Source organism: Patagioenas fasciata, chromosome 6 (assembly GCF_037038585.1).
Source record: "Patagioenas fasciata isolate bPatFas1 chromosome 6, bPatFas1.hap1, whole genome shotgun sequence".
NCBI classification, from domain to species: Eukaryota; Metazoa; Chordata; class Aves; order Columbiformes; family Columbidae; genus Patagioenas; species Patagioenas fasciata.
Window position 1 is genome coordinate 36,818,233 of NC_092525.1, and position 18,192 is coordinate 36,836,424.

The following is an 18,192-nucleotide window of genomic DNA, read 5'->3' on the forward strand; positions in this document are numbered from 1 at the left end:
CTCCTCTTCTCCCCGCTCCCCTGGCAGCTGGGGGGGCACCGGGGCTCGGCTGTCCCGTCCCCTGCTTCAGCCTCGGCCCCGCCGCCCACTGAGGCCACAACCAGGGACTTGGGAAAGAAGTTACTCCATATAAACAAATAAATAATCCTCCCTGTCCGTGATACTGGCTAGGAAGGGTTTGATTGTGGGGTTTTTTTGTTTGTTTTTTACTTTTTTCATAAATGGAAGCTAAGAGCACTCTGAACTAGACTGCACCAGGAATGCTGACTTTGCCAGCCCCTGGTATGGTCCAATTTCCGGCCAATCCAAAGACACCTCTTCCACTTTTTTTTTTTTCCAGTTATGTATATACAGTGTATACTGTACAGTATATAACTTTAAAGTCTTTCCCTAAATTGTGCACAAACCCAGATCATAAAAGGTTTACCATCTTCCCACTCACTGGTTCAGGAATTTCTACTAATAATGAAGTACTAAATATTGATCAGATAGGTTTATATGCACAATACAAAACATGAAGTACACAAGGACTTCAGCTAACTCTTGGTGTTTACAATTGTGCATAGCATACCTATAAACTCCTAAGGATTAATACAGTAACAACTATATAAGCAAAGATTAAGAGGCATTCTATTGAACTGGACAAAACTTCGAAATAGTGAGATTTAACATATAAATATTTGAAAAGTGTATTTTCTAATATTTCATGGATTTAAAATGTTTCCTTCTCCACCGTGGGACAGAAAAGTGTATTCTATGGGGTAAGTTAGATGTTCACATTACAGAAGACATCTTAGGTGCTCCACGCTCACCTCAGTGGAATTGCTCCATTTTCACTGGTGTACCGAATCCACTCGAGATGTGAAGAGTGGAAGTTTCATGAGGCAACATCCAGGCCTTCTAAAGGAATCTGCTAGAAAGCCACAGAGAGAAGCAGCACTGCCTTACCACATCTGACTCCCCAAATAAAAACAGCAAACTGGGGAGAAACAACAAAGGATTGTGGCACAGCCAGCCCACGGATGCACAGAGAAGTGAATTACGAGGAGGCAGCCCAGAGTCAGAAGTCCTCAGCATACCTAATCAGAGAGCATCTCAGAAAATACATCAAACTTCTAAGCTGCTCATGTTGTGGGGAAAAAAGGTTTGAAGCCAGTTGGATTTCGGTCTTTCCAGATAGGATGTGGTAGATTTAACTGAATATGTAAAAATCACTAACTTTAATCCAATTGTCTTAGAGTTGGATAAAAGATTATTAATTTTCTAGTAATTTCCACCAATTAAAAAGCCACCACAGAGCACTTTCTTTTAAAACCTGCCTTTTTCCATTTACTAAAATGTGGTAGAGAGGAACTGGTGGCATTGACAAGTATTTATATCTTGTCTCTACCAATCTCGATCTCTACCAACTCATTCCTTATCTTCTGAAGAGAACTGAATCAATGTTAGAAAACAGTTACATACTGTTTGTGGTCATTACTGATGTTAACAATCTAGTTCATGTAAATGAAAACCGTCAAGTTTCCATTAGTGACATACAGAAGTTGTGCAGATTTGTTTTATTTTCAAAACTCATGAACAATAACATAGCCCTAATTTAAACATCTGTTTCAAAACCTTCAATGAAAGTGTTTCCATGTTTCATTTGGAGATGGGGTGGAAAGAGACAGCTGGGGTTGTACAAGAACTAATGTTGATCCTACTTAAAGCTTGGCAGAAAAGCATCAGCTTTTAACTATAGAAACAAATTATGAAACGAACAGAGCTGACAGAATAAACTGAAGATCACATCGTACTGTTTAATACAAACAGTATGGAGCATGTATATGCTACCATTATTTACATGATGTAACAGGTGAAATTAAACCTTTTTGTTGTAGTAAATCAGAGAAAAATAACACTGCATGTATGCTAAATTACTCTTGAAAGCCCAAGCTAGAATACAATTTACACAAAACTGTCATTAGCAGCTCCAGCTTTGGCAAGAAACTGTAAAGAAGTGTTCACCACTCAGTTCCACCTGTCCATTGCTGCTACAGGTACTTATTTTTTCCTAAGCTGCTAATGCTACTTATTAATATTGCTCTGATCATGGATTAGCAGTTTCAACAATTTAGATTTAACCAGCATAACATTGTCTTGGCTGAGTGATCTGTAGAGCTAGAAATGAGCCAGGCTGCCAAGAACCTCAAAGAATAAAAGCCTGTAATGGACACAACTATAACACAATCAGTCCTGCTCTCAGGCTTCCTTGAATGTGCACCCAGCAGGGAAATATCTGATGACGTTAATTAATGCACATCACAACTAGATCATGAATCCAAGTAAGCCTCCAGCAATTCAGGACAGTTAGGATCCAAAAATCACTTCAATCTCACTTTTGGTAAGTGACATTGTCAGAGTTAATCATTTAAATAACGCTGTCAATAATCCATTAGTAGCCTTAGTTTTAGAAAGGAAAATAAACCCCATACTAAACCAAAAACTTTCAGTCCTTTTATCCTGTTAGAATATTGTGCACTGCAATTTAGCACATTCTTCAGTTTCCCAGCCACAGTACTTAGGATGTGAGAATGCAATACCCATCAAGTTTGTGGAACAAGTATGTTGAGTAGAACAGAGTCCAGTTACTGGATATAAAATGCCACAGTGCAAACCAGAAGTATACAAAATTGTTTAACTACATATTATATATACATATATATATATATATACACATATGCAACTTAGGCAGTTCTTACCTGCAGCATACTATATCTGTCCGGTCATCTAGGTTCCAAATGAAGCAACTACTTAAAAGAATTACTAGTATGACCAGAGAACAAAGAACGTAAGATATTTGTGGATCTTACCTTGTTTAGTCTAATCAAAATAAGGCTGAGAAGAAACATAGCTGGTGTTTGTAAGTATCTATGATAGCATTTAATTGATATAACTACTCACCAAGACTTACTGATAGTCTGAGCATTTGTCCATACTACATTAAGTGTTTGTATTTTGGCTTTGACACATGAAAAACATCGACTAGTAAAACCATCCACTGGAAGTCCATGCAGCAGCAATACAACTCACTTTGCATAGTGACTTCAATTTTGGAATTGTGACTTGATAGGGAGCAGAAGGAGATCCTAGGGATTTTTATCCTGCTTCCTGTTACTATTAAAATCAGTTTGTTGGCATATCAGGAAAAGAAAAATACCTGGCTTTCCTGGATTGCTCTCTGAAGTGGTTCTAGATCCTTATTACGCTTGGTCACAGCTTTTCCGGCAAGGGTTGCTTCTCATTGACCTCAGCGTATCAATTTTTCTTTGGATATAAAAAGCAGTTGAGACACTTTTTTGGAGCATGCTGTAAAGTACTTACTCAGGGAAATGCTATATAGTATTTCAGGAGCTGGCTGGGTGGACTTTTTTTAATTCTATAGGGTAGCAGGAGTGTGGAGATGATTTGTCTTTGATACAGCAATCAGGAATGACTCACAAGATTGTTGTACAGCTCCTCCCTTGGGTCAGCCACTGTGCTTCATGAGGAGGTTAGCACTGCCATTTGCCTAGTTTGCATGCCAAACAGTAAGTGAAAATATTTAATACCCAGGTTCTATAGGATTTGTTCAGTAAGCAATACAGTAAGAACTATTGATGTCATCTGCAAAGGAGGACTAGCATTTACTGACTGGAAAAGGAAAATTGTCTCTTATTGGTATTTACAGCAGCATGTCCATGTCCTGTATTTTTTAGGTCTAGCATATGAATTCAAGTGCACAGAATTTCACCCTGAATCATAGTAAATTTCACTGCTAAGATAAAACCTGCTGTACCCCTAAAGTGTGTTACCAATGAGTCAGACCAATAAGATGCACACACTAGAAAGGAATGGAGTGCATTTATTTATTTTACTGACTTCAATTCATGAGCTGTTGGTTGTCTAGTCACCCCTCTGGACCTTCTTAAAAGCTTCATTAACTATATAAACTAATAAAGGGGAGCAGGAGAACCTGTCAGCATGAAAGCTGCCACAACCACTATGACCTGGAGCTCTGAAAGTGGATTTCTATGGGACTGATGCTGTTGAAGTCAGGGATCTGCCAGGGAGTGCTTTTCAAATGCAAGACTGACCAGATCCCCCCAAACATTCTGTTCTTCTCCAATCATCTGAGTTTAATGTCTTTCCTTTCCATTGTGCATTCCACTCTTTCTGCCAACTGATACTACATATACCAGTCAGTCACACGTGCTATTCTCTCAAACCCCTGTCTATAAAGTACTTGCTACTGGATAATCCTGTCAGCCAGACACACAAGTAGCCATAAAGTATGTAAGCGCCAAGTGGTGAAATAACACCATCTGTCACTACAGGATGAGAGACATGACAATTAACCAGACTAGTACTTTTTAAAGTCAGTTGTCCATGAATAGAGCAAAGCCCTTACCAAGGCTATGGACATACCTCCTTTAGCTCAGTAGCATCTAGATACTCCTGTAGTCACAATTCAAGAACGCATCATCACATTAGAGAAACCAAGTCATTAGAGAGTGGCACAAGCATCTCAAGGGCTTAAAGATCTGGTGGGTTTTCTAGGACTAAAATACTTTGAAAGACTCAAGGGTTATAGATCAATAATAATAATTTTTTTTCTTTTTTTTTTTTTGAAAAAAGATACAAGTATGTTGAGGATCATACAGCATTAACTAAAGGCCAAGGAAAATAACGTTTGGAAACCACTGTCATTTTCTTCTCTCAAGAAAAACTAAATACCAGCCAGTTACACCCAGTATATGAAAAAATAAATTAACACAAAGCATGACTCATTAATATAGCAGGTTTAGTTTATGCAAACATAGGGCTAATGGCACCTACCAAGAAGTAGAGCTGATTCTTGGCCAAATACAAGCCCCCTCCAGGCTGCTAATTTCTTTTGGAACAGGTCCTCCAACAAAAATAATCCACAACTAATAGCAGATTATCCAGTCAAGACAATGGTCTCCTCCAGGCTCGAAGCACAACTATACAAGGTTGAGAATTTCATGGCACACTGATACCTGTGCACAGCTCAACCAGAGTCTTTAAATTAAACCAAGCCAGCCATATACCTTTTCTTCACCCATGCTTGGGCTCTTCAGCATTGTAGGTACAACCAGTTGCAGAGCTGCATTCATTTACTGCACGATGCATCCATCTAAGGGACGCCTCCCCTCCATGCCTGGATTTTGGACAATCAGACATGGATACTGTTCTGAGCATTTAACAAAAATACTAGAACTACCACATGTGAGAAGTAGAACACTGATACTCCCATTTGATTATCATCACGATACATATTACACAACTTCAGCACTGCTTGTGAGGCTTGGACTGAAGGTCATACTGAGAATAGGGGTGAATACTAGGAAAAGGACATACAAATGAAGATAAAGCTTCCACCCTATGAAGGGTAAATGGAAGTGAGTACACACAGGATGAAGGCGGCAAGAACACTGGAGACCCAACCCCAGTTAAAGAGTCTGTTACTTCCGTAACAAAGTAAACGAGTCAGGACTCAAAACCAACCCAAAACCACAACATCTGTTCAACACACCACAAATAGGCTTCATGAAGTTTTCAGCATAGATAACACAAACAGGCTCAGGGGAAGAGTGGAATAGTAATACCCTCTTGACATCAGAAAGCCTGCTCAAAAGCAGAGTACCACCGCATGGCAGAAAGGAGAAACGATTATAATGCGGCTTGCCTTAACTCTTCCAACAGCTTGAGGTTATCCTAAAGCTTGATGTTGGGGAGACTAAAAAAGGTTCTTTAGAAGTACAGGTTTTCATAGACTTGTTAACTCCTCCAGCAAATGACTTCTAGTTTCTATAGCACCTAAGCAACCTTCAGGAGATCAAAACATCCTTCTTACCCCAACTTCATGAACATCTGTTTTATTCCCTGTATTTCAGTAGCGATATAGTAGGTGACTGAGTATCTGCTTCCTTCTCCCAAACAGCCTTTATTAAATAATAAAGTGGTTTTTAAAACATAGCTTTGACGCACATTTTTGATTAGAAAAATATTCTTTTTTGTGAATCCTGGATTAGACAGATGTTAATGCTCCCTCATATTTTGAAGTAATTCCACATGCTATTTTCTGAAACATATACTCTGTTACCTCTCTGTAAGAAAATACAAGCATTCATACCAGTCCTATAGTTCTGCATTTTGAACATGAAAACAGTTGGAAAAGTTTAGTTTGCTATACATATATATATATACACACCTCTAAATACACAAGATAATGCAATTCCTCAATTTAACACTACTCCTCCCACCTGAAGATGGTTACAAAAAAGACCTAGTTGCCATATATTTTTTTTTTAACAAGTTGGACTATGGTTACAAGATTCTGGATTATAAAACGCTCGATTAGCTTTTAAACTAACAGGTATTTTAAGGATGATACGTTTTTGAAGTCATGTAGATTATAGCATCTGCCATCATAACAAAAGATAAGAGAAAGCTAAAAATCAACTTTACACTTTTTACTTAAAAACCACATAAGAAATGCAATACAGAACATACTGAAATGGGAATTTTTTGAACAATATATAGTGTTAACAATAAGCATAAGCAGTAAGCAGCAATTTTTTTTGTTTTGTGATACTGCCCCAGCAATTGTTTAGTTCCTTGTAGATTTATGACAACAATTGACAGTGTATGAAAGAGATCTACAGTTGAAAAACTGACTCGAACAGTATCTCCCAGAAGTTCTATTCCTTTGAGTAACAGAAATGGGATTCTTCTTGTGCTCATTAGAAAGTTACCGTAAATTAAATCCCAAATTCCATATCGTTTACTGCAGAAAATCACATATATGAAGATAACACTGCTATTTCTTAAGCTACCTAACAGAGCAGGTAACTATTAAATTTCCACAGGCAGAAGGCTGACAGCAAATCTTACATATTTTCTTAGGAAAACAAAATGAAAAACTCTGAAAGTGTTGTTAGAGCACTGTATTATGTTTTTAAACTCAAGTAATAAAGCACACCTGCAAAGCATTTCTTTCACAGAAATCATGCTGCAATCAAGGGAACCAGCCCTATTACTGTATTATAAAACTAGACTATTAGAGGGCTCTCCATTTTCCTATGCACCTTTTAACTCTGAAAGACAAATAACTCATATTTGTGTTCAAAAAAGACTCCATTCAAGCATATGAAAGTTTATGGGCAACCCCTATCCCATTTTGTGTGTTAAACAAACTTTCCTTTAGCTAGGACCTGGGCTTTTCCTCCTTCTTCATAAGAATAAAGTTCAGCCTTTGAAAACAATGAATACTTGAGATTGGCATGATCTTTAAACACCTGCACTAGACAAATGCTTTTACAGTGTTCATGTGCACCCTTCCACTCAAGCATAGATCTACTCTCTAGGGTTTTAAGCTGTCCCATCAGTACCACCCATCTTTAGGTTAAGCCTCATTTGCAGAACAAGGCCCATAGCACTTTCCAGGGAGAAGTGCAAAGTCCAAGCTCACAGAATCATTTAGGTTGGAAGGAACCTCTTGGGATCGTGTAGGCTAACACTCCTGCTCAAACATGGTCATGTACAGGAGACTGCCCAGGCCAATGTCTAGTCAGGTTTTGAGTATCTCCAGGAATGGTGACTTCTCAACCTCTCTGGGAAACCTGTTGTGGTGTTTGACCAGCCTTCACAGTAAAAAGGTGTTTCCTTGTGTTCAGATGGAATCCCCTGTGTTTTAGTTTGTGTCCACTGCCAGTTAGTCCTGTCACTGAGAGCTGCTGAGAAGGTCTTGGCTCCCCTGTCTTCATTCCCTCCCATTGGGTATTTATGTGTAGTGAGTTGCTCCTCAGGGAGCAGGACTTTGCATTCCCCCTTGTTGAACTTTGTGAGAATTCTCTGTCCAATTCTCCACCCTATTGAGGTCCCTTCAAAAGGTGGTACATCATGTGGTGTTACCAAATGATTCACAAACTTGCTGACGATGCACTCCATCCCATAATCCAGGTCATTAATGAAGATATTGAATAGTACTGGCCCCAGTATTGAGCCCTAGGGTACACCACTACTGACTTGCCTACAACTGGACTTTGTGCCACTGATTACACCCCGCCCCGTGCCCACTCATTTGGGGAGTTTTTAACTGACCTCACTTTCCTTATCTAACCTGTACTTCAGCAATCTACTACAGTCAAGCTAAACAACACGGACTGTTCTACTGTCACCCACAAAGCTAGTCACCTCACTGCACAACGCAATGAGGTTGGTCAAGCACAATTTCCCCTTTGTAAATCTATGCTGACTACTGCTGATCACCTTGTCTTTCCTGTGTTTGGAAATCCTTCCCAGGAAGATTTTTTTTCCATCACCTTCCCAAAGACTGAGGGGAAGGTGACTGGCCTGTAGCTCCTCAAATCTTTCTTCTTTTTCTTCTTCAAGATAGGAGGGATATTTGCTCTTTTCCAGTCTACCAGAACATCTCATCTCCATGACCATTCAAAGATAAAATTAATAGCGGCCTTGCAATGGCATTAGTCAGCTCCCTCAGCACTAGGGGTGCACGCTTATCTGGTCCTCCACTGCTGAGGTTCCAGACTTCCCTTCTGGTTTCAGGGGCCTGGAATTCCTGAAGGCTTGTTTTATTAGTAGAGACTGATGCAAAGAAGGGATTGAGTACCTCAGCTTTCTCCATGTCATTTGTCACCAGTTTCCCTGCCCCATATGACAGTAGGCCCACCATTTGCTGTTTATGTATTTGTAGAATCCTTCTTTCTGTTCTCCCTGAAGGCTGAGGAACTATTTCATAGCAAATGGCTACTCTAGCTCCTCAAGCCACATGCCCTCTGCTAGACTTGCAATGCAGTCCTGATACATTTTGGGGCAATAAAGAAAATGCTTTAATTGCATTGGGGATCAATTCAGGAGTCCAAGCTAGTTTTCTTTATGCTTATGCTTTGTGCAGTGGAAGGCAACATACCAAAACAATGTATTTCATGTTTTGCTCTTTAAAATATTTATACATTTGTGTATTTCTATCTCCAATTTCTGTATAAATAGGTAATGCTATAGATATGATAGGGATAGAAGAAACAAAGTACTTGGAGGCTCAAGTACTGTATAAGAAATATGCACTGACTTAGTAAAAACTGACTACATTTTACATTAGGCAAAATAATGAATAAACTTTTCTGATTAGGAAGATGTAAAATAAAATGAGTAGTTTTCCCTGTAAATTTTACTGCAGAAGTCACCTGTATGACTTGTACTTAACTCTTTTCTTCTCATGCAGCATTACAGTATTTCCCCCCCATCCCACAAAACAAAAAAACAAATATTCCACTAGTTGTTACAGATTGCACTTTTAAAGCACAGACTTGCCAGTCCTTCTGCATTTCCAGTGTCCTATTTAAACAGTTGTGATACACAGTCTTCACTTTATGAAACTGGAAGATTTCGCCTAAGTACTTCTTTTGATGCTGGAGAAATGTTATCGGGGAAAATTACTTCAAACTCTATAATTAAGTCTCCACGTTGGTCAGGATTTTTGGGAAATGGCAAACCATATCCTATAATTCTTCTTCTCATCCCAGGCTTCACAACTTCATTTACTGTCATGGGTATGGTTCTTCCTTCTATTGTTGGCACATTGATAGAGCTGCCACACAAAGCCTAAAGAAAAATCACATAATCAGAAAAAGAAATTGGTTAGAATTTGATTTGTAACTACAACTGAATTTGGGTCATTTCGAAAAAGACTAGCATTCTAAAGAGTATTTCCACTGTACACTACTGGGATGTCATAATTCAAATACAGTGTTCCTCTCCTAAAAAGGGAAGGCTTCAATTTGTCATTGAATATCACCGAATTTTCCAATCTTGTGCACTGGAAGGTAATTGAACTTGTATATCCTTCAAAAACTTGGTCAAATAATAAGGTAGTTGAGCACAGAATGAACTCTTCACTCATGCTCCTTTAGAGATGCTCAGCTTCTCAGTTTCCATTGGAAATATAGAGTCCCCTTCAATTTTTCGTCTGTTTACATTGCACAGGGCTTTACTCTATTACCCTGTCTACCTATATCGTTTCAGATTTCAGAACAGCACTGAAGTGTCTATAAGCAGAGGCATATCAATTTCACAGCTGTCTTAGGTGAATATTTGTGATGTTCAAATAAAAACAAACAGCTATTTTAATGCATCAAAATTAAAACATCACAGATCTTCTCCTGCTTTATCCAATAGTTTATTTTCATTAAGAGGATCTTTGATAATAACATTTTGATTCCTCCAGCTTAATCTGATTCAGCACACTTAGTCTATACTGATAATGTCCAATTTATATAACAATGCAATAAGCCTAAATAGGCTTTTATCTATCAAGGAACTATATTATCCACATCAACATTAAACAGCCTTTTCTCTGTCCTTCATCCTATTTGAGGCGCTTCACCTCAATTCAGGTCTATTTTTAGTTAAGGATATGCTAAGAAGAGAGTTCATAATGTACACAAAAAGCTTATAATGCAAGCAGGAGTTCATTTATCTACCCAACGCTACTTGAGAAGAAAAAAAAGACATCCCCCCCACACAGCTACGTTATATTTTACATTATGATTATGTCAAGGCTTCAGACTCTTAAGAACTCTGCTCAGTTGTCTTTCTGATTTTTCCTTTTGAAAGGCAATATGTTTTGACTTGGAACAGAATTTTTAAAAGCTATACCACTTTTGTTGTTATATATAGCTACTATAACACCTGTTCACAATATTTTATCCTCATGAAATCAATCTCTATGTACTTTGAAAAAGGCAGACTTAGAATTTATTGGCAGTGAAAATATTTAAGACATTTCTACTTTGTCTTACAGAAGTAGCAATCATATCAAAGCAGTAAGGAGCACACTATATTGGATGCATTTGTTAATGGTATTTGTATTTGTTACTTCAGCCCAATATATATTTAGCTACAAAGGTAAAGTAGGAAGATTTAAGATCTAACAACCTTTACTCTTACCCGTATTCTCTTTCACCTCTGTAATACAAATGGTTTTAAATAATACTCCATTTATATGAAAACATCTAATGCTTCCACTATAAATAAGCCACAATTTGACTTTACGCTAGAGAAATTCTATTTAAAGAAAACGAAACTTTACTGCTGCCATAGAGCTTGTGCAGCTAGCCACTGTATCATATTGTAACAAGTTTAAACACGTTCTACGAAAAGCAAAACTTACCTCCCTTAAACTGATCTTAACAGGATAGATAATATTTGATCCATCTCTCTTGAAGTGAGAGTGAGGTTTATCTTTGATGATAAAAACAATATCAGCTGGAATTGTGTTGGGTGTTTCATCACCTTCTTTTGGAAAAGTGATTTTGGTGCCTTCTTTCCACCCTCTTTTTATCTCAATAGTAAGGATTTTGTCCTCTGTTCGGACACTTCTGCCATCTGGGTTAAGCCTTTTACGTGAAATCCTCATCCTTTTTGTGCAGCCATGATAGATCTCTTCCAATGACACTTTAAGTTCATGGATTACAGGGGGATCTTGTTTACGACGTAATTGGCTACCAACTGTATTCCTTTCCCTAGGAAAACCATTCATACTAAAACTAGTGAAGGATCCAAATGGATCGCCGTCCACCTCCATGTCTTCAGTGTCTCTGCCACCAGGCATCCGCCTTCCAAAGAAGATCTCAAAAGGATTTGTGCCACCAAAGAAAGCTGCAAATGTAGCATGTGGGTCACCGTGGAAGGAGTACCGGAAGGTACCACCCTGTCCATCAGGTCCTCCAGCTCCTCCTTTCAGACCTAAATAAGACAAATACGCAAAGTTAAGAACAAGTATTAGTATAAGCCTTCCTATTGTGTAGAGTGTAATGAGCCTAGAACTGGTGAGCTGTCAAGGTCTTTGCAATAGAGTGAAAGGTCCTCTTTTCAATGAGAATTCACCATCAGACCATGCAGTACCAACTAGCAAATCAATAGCTTGAACAGCAACAAAGTTTCTGAAGTTCTTCTTTATTTAGAAGAACAAGTATTCTGACACTGTCAATTTTATTTCATATGATTGAAGCCAGTTATTCCAAGAATTAGCATTTTAAAACAGCAGACAGTTCTGCTTGACTTGATCTTTTCTTGTTCTGCAAAGCCTGTTGGGAGTTGCATCCCTCTTCAAGATCACTTCTGGGGAAAGTTACACAGAATCATATGCAACATTTTCCATAGTCTGCATACATAGCTTTAACCCCATGTTAATTAGCTTTATCTCTGTTTTCCTGCAATTCAGTTTGAGTAAAAGGTAATATGCCAATAGCCAAGCAGCCATATGCTTCTTTAATGTTCAATTCAGAATCCCAAACTTATCACATCTTGTGTTCCTATGATATAAAATAGGTGAGAAACCTGGGAACTCTCTCCAATCCAGCTACAAATACAAATAGCCTGGAAGTTTCTAAGACCTATTTGGGCACAAAAATCTTGTACATGCTGTCACCAGGTCTGTACAAACCAAATCAGAATGTTCTCTAATATTTGATCTTTTTCTTTTACCTTCCACAAGGAGAGATCTACACTTCATTTCCTCCTTACAATTCTCACTGGACAGTCCCTTTAACTTCTTGCTCTCTCATTCCAAACCCAGCTAAAATCTATTTTCTTAAATGCCTCTTTCCCAATAGGCTCCTTCTAAATATCTCCTCATAATAGTGCTCTCCTGCACTGACCATTCCCAGATACCTTCTCAAATCTTTAAGATAGAAGACTGAAAGTCTTCTTGAGAGACTTTTATATCTAAACTTACAATGTTTTGGTTTTTTGGTTGTTTTTTTTTCCAGTCTTACAGAACCTCAGCACTACAACTGCTATCCTACTTCCACAGCCATACAAACATGAAGGCATGCATTAATGAAGCATACATTTCTCCAAAATCTGACGGTTGGGGGGGCTTTCTTTGACTCAGTGTTTTATAGCTTCTACGTATAAGCTTAATACTGGTTATCAACACTAACCAAGTAAGACAACAGAATGAGAACACTTTCCCCACCTCAATACCAGGACCATATTAAAAGTACTCGGCAACATCTAATGCATCCTTCTGTCCTAGTACTGCTAATGTCAAACAAGCAGATGAGTGGACTCAATCTGCGATAGCAGAAGGACACCTCCTGGAATAGCTAGCCAAAAGCTGTTACTGAAGGTACATCAAGTTCCTGGCTATAGAAACACTGAGGTTTCCTCCTTCCTTCCACCCCACCCCCCTGCCTTTCCCTTACATCTACAAGTTATACTCTCAGAGCTTAGAGAGCAACTGATAAATCAGGAGGTATTTCCACATTCAGCATTCTAAAAATTCGTACTTTGGTTTAATATTATGCCCCGAATAAATGGAAATCTACATTTTGAACTTCTGCCTTCAACTACGCAATACTAGGGTCCCAAAGACTGCATTGCTTTATATGCTTTACTTCAATCTCTTTGGTAAAAGTGACTAAAACGGTATTTTGGGAAACTAGTTATGATGAGCTGCTGCACAGGATTCTATGTAAATGAGACCACAGAGTAAATAGGTTTATAATGATATACAGAAAGAAAGCAGGGGGTGAGGAGGCAGAAGTGTAAGAAGGCAAAACAGCCAAGAGGCAACCAAGGTCTCTGGTACCCACAAAAACACTTTCTTCCTAGAAGGTTTCAGTAACAGCACTAAAGCTTTGAACACAAGCAAAGGAACAAAAGACCAAAAAAACCTGTATCCTCTGTAGAAGTTGAAGGTCTTCTACATGAATTTATGGAATTCAACAATTATTTTAAGTCCTACAGATAACAGAGGACCAAATTTTACCATGCATTCATAAGAACCCACAATTTTTCCCAAAGCACTGCTATTTAAGTGTCCTCCTTTATATTAGTAAAAACCATGGCCCTGAGTGAATGGACCTACTTGTCACAGCAGAAGCAATTATTCCATGAGGAATTTCTGGGACCGTATATTTAAGGGGAGGGACATTAATGACCTTCTGTTGCTCAATCATAAGACTGTAAATTGTGTTGGGTCAAAAATAAAAAAAACCCACCATCCTTTCCAGATAACCATTTTAGGATAAATATGACATTTCTGAGGCCTCATTCTCTTGGCATGTTATCACTGTTTACAATTAAAGCTAAAAAATTGTTCTGGTATTTCATGACATCAGCCAAATTCTTTCCTCTCCAGGCAGGAAGCCAAGGCCAACTACAAACTGGACACCTGGGCTTCTACTCAGAAGGACGGTCCTACCTAGAGCAAGCAGACTGCCCTTTAGGAAAAATTTAAGAAAAGAATACATCTCTTTTCAACCGCACCTCAAGTGCTAGGGCAGGGGAAGACAGCAGTAAGAGATCCCAAAAAGTTATTTATGGATAATACAAACATTTACAATACAGTAACTTTTTGCCTGTTAGGTATATGTAGTTTAAAAAAAAACACACAACAAAACACAACAACAACAACTAACAAAAAACCACCAAACCCCACAAACAAACAAACAAAAAAACCCATACACATTACAGTAAGAAATTAAAACTAGATCAGCATTTAAACAGTGCTATATATTTCACATTTAAAAAGCTGATGAGTCAAGCTTCCAAGCAGCACAAATATATTGCCTAAAAATCAACACGATGTTTTTGTGTATAATCTGTATTTATTTTGCTTCAAGCAGCATAATGAAAGTGACTGATCAGAGTGTAACAGAGACATACATACCTTCCTCCCCAAACTGATCATAAATGTCTCTCTTTTTGGGATCACTCAGCACTTCATAGGCTTCTGCAATCTCTTTGAATTTTTCCTCTGCGTGGGGAGATTTGTTCTTATCTGGATGCCATTTAAGCGCTTGTTTTCTGTAAGCCTTTTTGATATCCTCATCAGAAGCACCCTTTTCAATTCCCAGGATAGAATAATAATCCTTCCCCATCCTGAATGTTGGAGGAATTCAGATTTTCCTTGCTATAAAGCAAGCAGTGTCCAGTGTCTTAGCAACAAGATGCTAGAAAAGGAAAAATAAAAATCAAATTTGGAATTCAAACAAACAGAACTGTTACAAATCAACAAACTCAGTCTCCGGTACATTAAAGAAACACGAGACAGCTTCTCCGTATTTCATTCCTTCCCCTGTTGCTCATTTATAAATAATTATACGCACTGGACAAGACACAGCCCTCTCTAAAGTCCTCCCATCCACAGTACGTGTCACTGCTCTTTCTAGAACGACAAATAATACACGACGTCACTTCCCTGACTGCCCAGCTGAACGGTCTGCACAGCTTTCACTCTCACACACACGCATGCGTGCGCATACACACACAGAAAATGCTGAACTTTTATTTGATTCTTTCTCAAGCAATTACAAAGTTTAAAGGTTTAATAGTGCAATACAACGCCTTTCACCACCAGGGCTGAAGGCAGGCAGCTCTAAAACATAATCGCCCCAACAGAAACATAGTAGCCCTTATAAAGTAACTACAACATTTTACTTCAGTTTCTATAGAGACAGCTGTACATGTAACTGTTTTCCAAATATATCAACATGGACTTGTACCCTTTCCAGCAAAGACTACACAGTATTTTACAGCCAAGTTAATACAAAGTTTCAGAAAGCATAATTTCATTTCTTTAAAAATAAAGGCACCCTCAACCACAGCTGACTGCAGCCATGTACTATCAAGCGGTCACAAATCAAATCTGAGCAAAAAATACCACTCAGTTACCCACAACTCAAGCCACTCAATTAAAGCAGAAGGAAACTGGGTTTCCCCCCCACCTTCTACGCAAGAGGCAGTAACAAGGCTGTTACAAGTACGGCAACATAGCAAGCAAATAGCTTTCATCTGATGAGATATTACTAACAGAAAAATACCTGGTTCCTACACATTTGTTTTATAATACATAGTGCAAATTTTACTAGTGAAGTATTTCTCAAGCTCTGCAGACAGATAGTATGAAGTTTCAGCCTGCAAACTTTCTTTTGGCTCTTGACTAAGAGCTATAAGAAATTATCCTTACTTGTCAGTATGGTGATAAACTTAAAGACTGATAAGTATAGATTGAAAAACACTCCTCCCTGGAACAAAGTATTAAAATATGCCTATTTTTGGTCATATCTAGAAGTTACCTGCATGAAGACATCTCTAGGCTCAATTGGCTTCCTTCTAGTGATACAGAAGTTTAACCAAGCAGCCAAAGGAACATCAAACTCAAGAGGAAAACACTAACCATCTGATTCAGGGAACACTGTATTTGATGTTGTTTTCCAGAACCTGCTCTAACTTTAAAGTGGGCTGATCAGAAGAGACAGAGAGTTTCTCCTTAATCAAGTACTACTAGGAAAATATTAGAGATTTTAAAAAAATATAAATAAATACCACACCTGTGCCATCCCCCTATTCCTCACATCATATCTATTCCAATTTCTGCACTAGAATTGACCAGATTTTCTCAATATATCCAGAATTTGCTTAAATATTTGATTTTTAAACTCCCCTTGGCATAGAGGTGGGAAAGATGAAGACAGAACAGTACAAACATGAGATTTCACCACAACATTTGAGAAAGCAAGAACTTCTGTAGTTCTTATTTCAAATGTCACATTGGCCAGAGGCTGCTGAAAGAAGGAATCAGCTCTCCTTGTCACCAAGTCTCTCACAACTTACTTGCATTTTTGGAACATTGGGAGCTACAAGGTTACAGAATCAATTATCTTTACAGCTGGAGAAGGAAATTGCTGCTCAGGTCCACACAAAGTAACACTAGTCTTTGATTAATCACCCTTTCAATCTTTCTTTTAAAAGTGCTGCTTTTAAAAATTTACTATTAGTATTTAAGACAATTTTTTGTAGACTCATTTCCTAAATTTAGCACTTTCTCCACAACAGAATTCTGAAAGCAGTAGGTACATAGCTTGAATGAAAGCACAACTTCAGTAGATTTCATGCAAAACTTACAATAACCCTGACTAAGAAGCTACTTACACAAGTTTTAGTGGGGAACTTTACCACACTCACAAAATGGTTGCAAATCCAAACCCAGCAGTTACAATAACTCTGCACTACAACAGCAAACAAACTTCATCACTATTGACAGAATAAGACTTAGAGCAGCCTGAAATTCTCCTGCAAAACTAGCAGTAGAAGGAGTTACTATGCTCAGCTGCGCTCCCCTGGCACAGGGTTTGAGCAACCTCTGGTGGGGCCATAACTTACATCCCTTGAAGTATTCCCAGCAGTGAGTGTGTGAGGAGGACCCTGTAATATTTGTGTCACTGTGTTGCCATACAATAGAACTGTCAGAAGAGCAATAATAGCTCAGACTAGTTTCAGGACTGTATTTTTCGATACATTTTTCAAAACTGCTGATTGATTGAAGTGGCAGAGGGTGCATATGGTAGTTTAAAAAACAAGGTAAAAGAAATTTCCCCATTTGAGAATATTTTATTAAACATCTCAAAAGAATAAACACCTTAAAAGAATACTCCAGGAGCTGCAAATTCGCAAGGCTTAACGCTCCCCTCTTCCACCCTATTTTGTAAAACATAATATTTAACTTCCTAGTTTTCATTAAAAGACCAAATAGTCATGATTTCTTCTTAAATCAAAAGTTTCTTCCTCTCAAATGGTCAAAAATTACAGAAGAAATTCTGGTAAAAACAAAGAAGTCACAATGGAATTTTTGCTGACAATCACAGTGAGTAAGTGTTCAGGCATCTTTTCTCTCCCTACAGAGGGGAATGTGCTATTCTGGTATTAGTATCAAGTTATACCCTAATTGGGTAAGTTATTCTCTAAAAATGAAATTACTTAAGATTCTGAGTGAAACGTTCAGCAACGACTACATTAATTCTGCTTCCTGCCCTGCATGCAATCTTCATGTCAGAACTAATTTACAGTCTGGAATCTCATATCTTCTAAGAGCTGATGGGATAACTGGAGCAATAGATTGGAGAAATACAACTTAGAATTAGTGAATACTTTTTAAAAATTAAAATACTAGTGTCCATGAGATTAACATCTAGTGATCAGTGCTAATGATCATTTGAGTATATCTGATCACACCAGCACTTCTTCAGACAGGGAAATCCATCTTGTGTGATAAGTTTTTAGAATCTTCCAAACTTCTAGCATTAGAGTTAAATCACAGCTGCTAGATTTTTAGAACTCTGA

The 18,192-nt window shown here is 38.1% G+C and overlaps 1 protein-coding gene across 1 annotated transcript in view; it reads right to left on the reverse strand.

Moving 5' to 3' along the window:
• Positions 1-5,966: 5,966 nt before the first annotated feature.
• The window catches only part of DNAJB4 (DnaJ heat shock protein family (Hsp40) member B4), a 28,788-nt gene continuing 16,562 nt past the window's right edge, over positions 5,967-18,192 (reverse strand). Inside the window, exons 2-4 of the mRNA XM_065842047.2 lie at positions 14,741-15,023; positions 11,234-11,808; positions 5,967-9,666 (exon numbers count right to left, since the gene is read on the reverse strand). Coding sequence (XP_065698119.1) covers positions 9,433-9,666; positions 11,234-11,808; positions 14,741-14,951 — 1,020 coding nt within the window. The 5' untranslated portion in view covers positions 14,952-15,023 and the 3' untranslated portion in view covers positions 5,967-9,432. The remainder of the gene's footprint in view (positions 9,667-11,233; positions 11,809-14,740; positions 15,024-18,192) is intronic.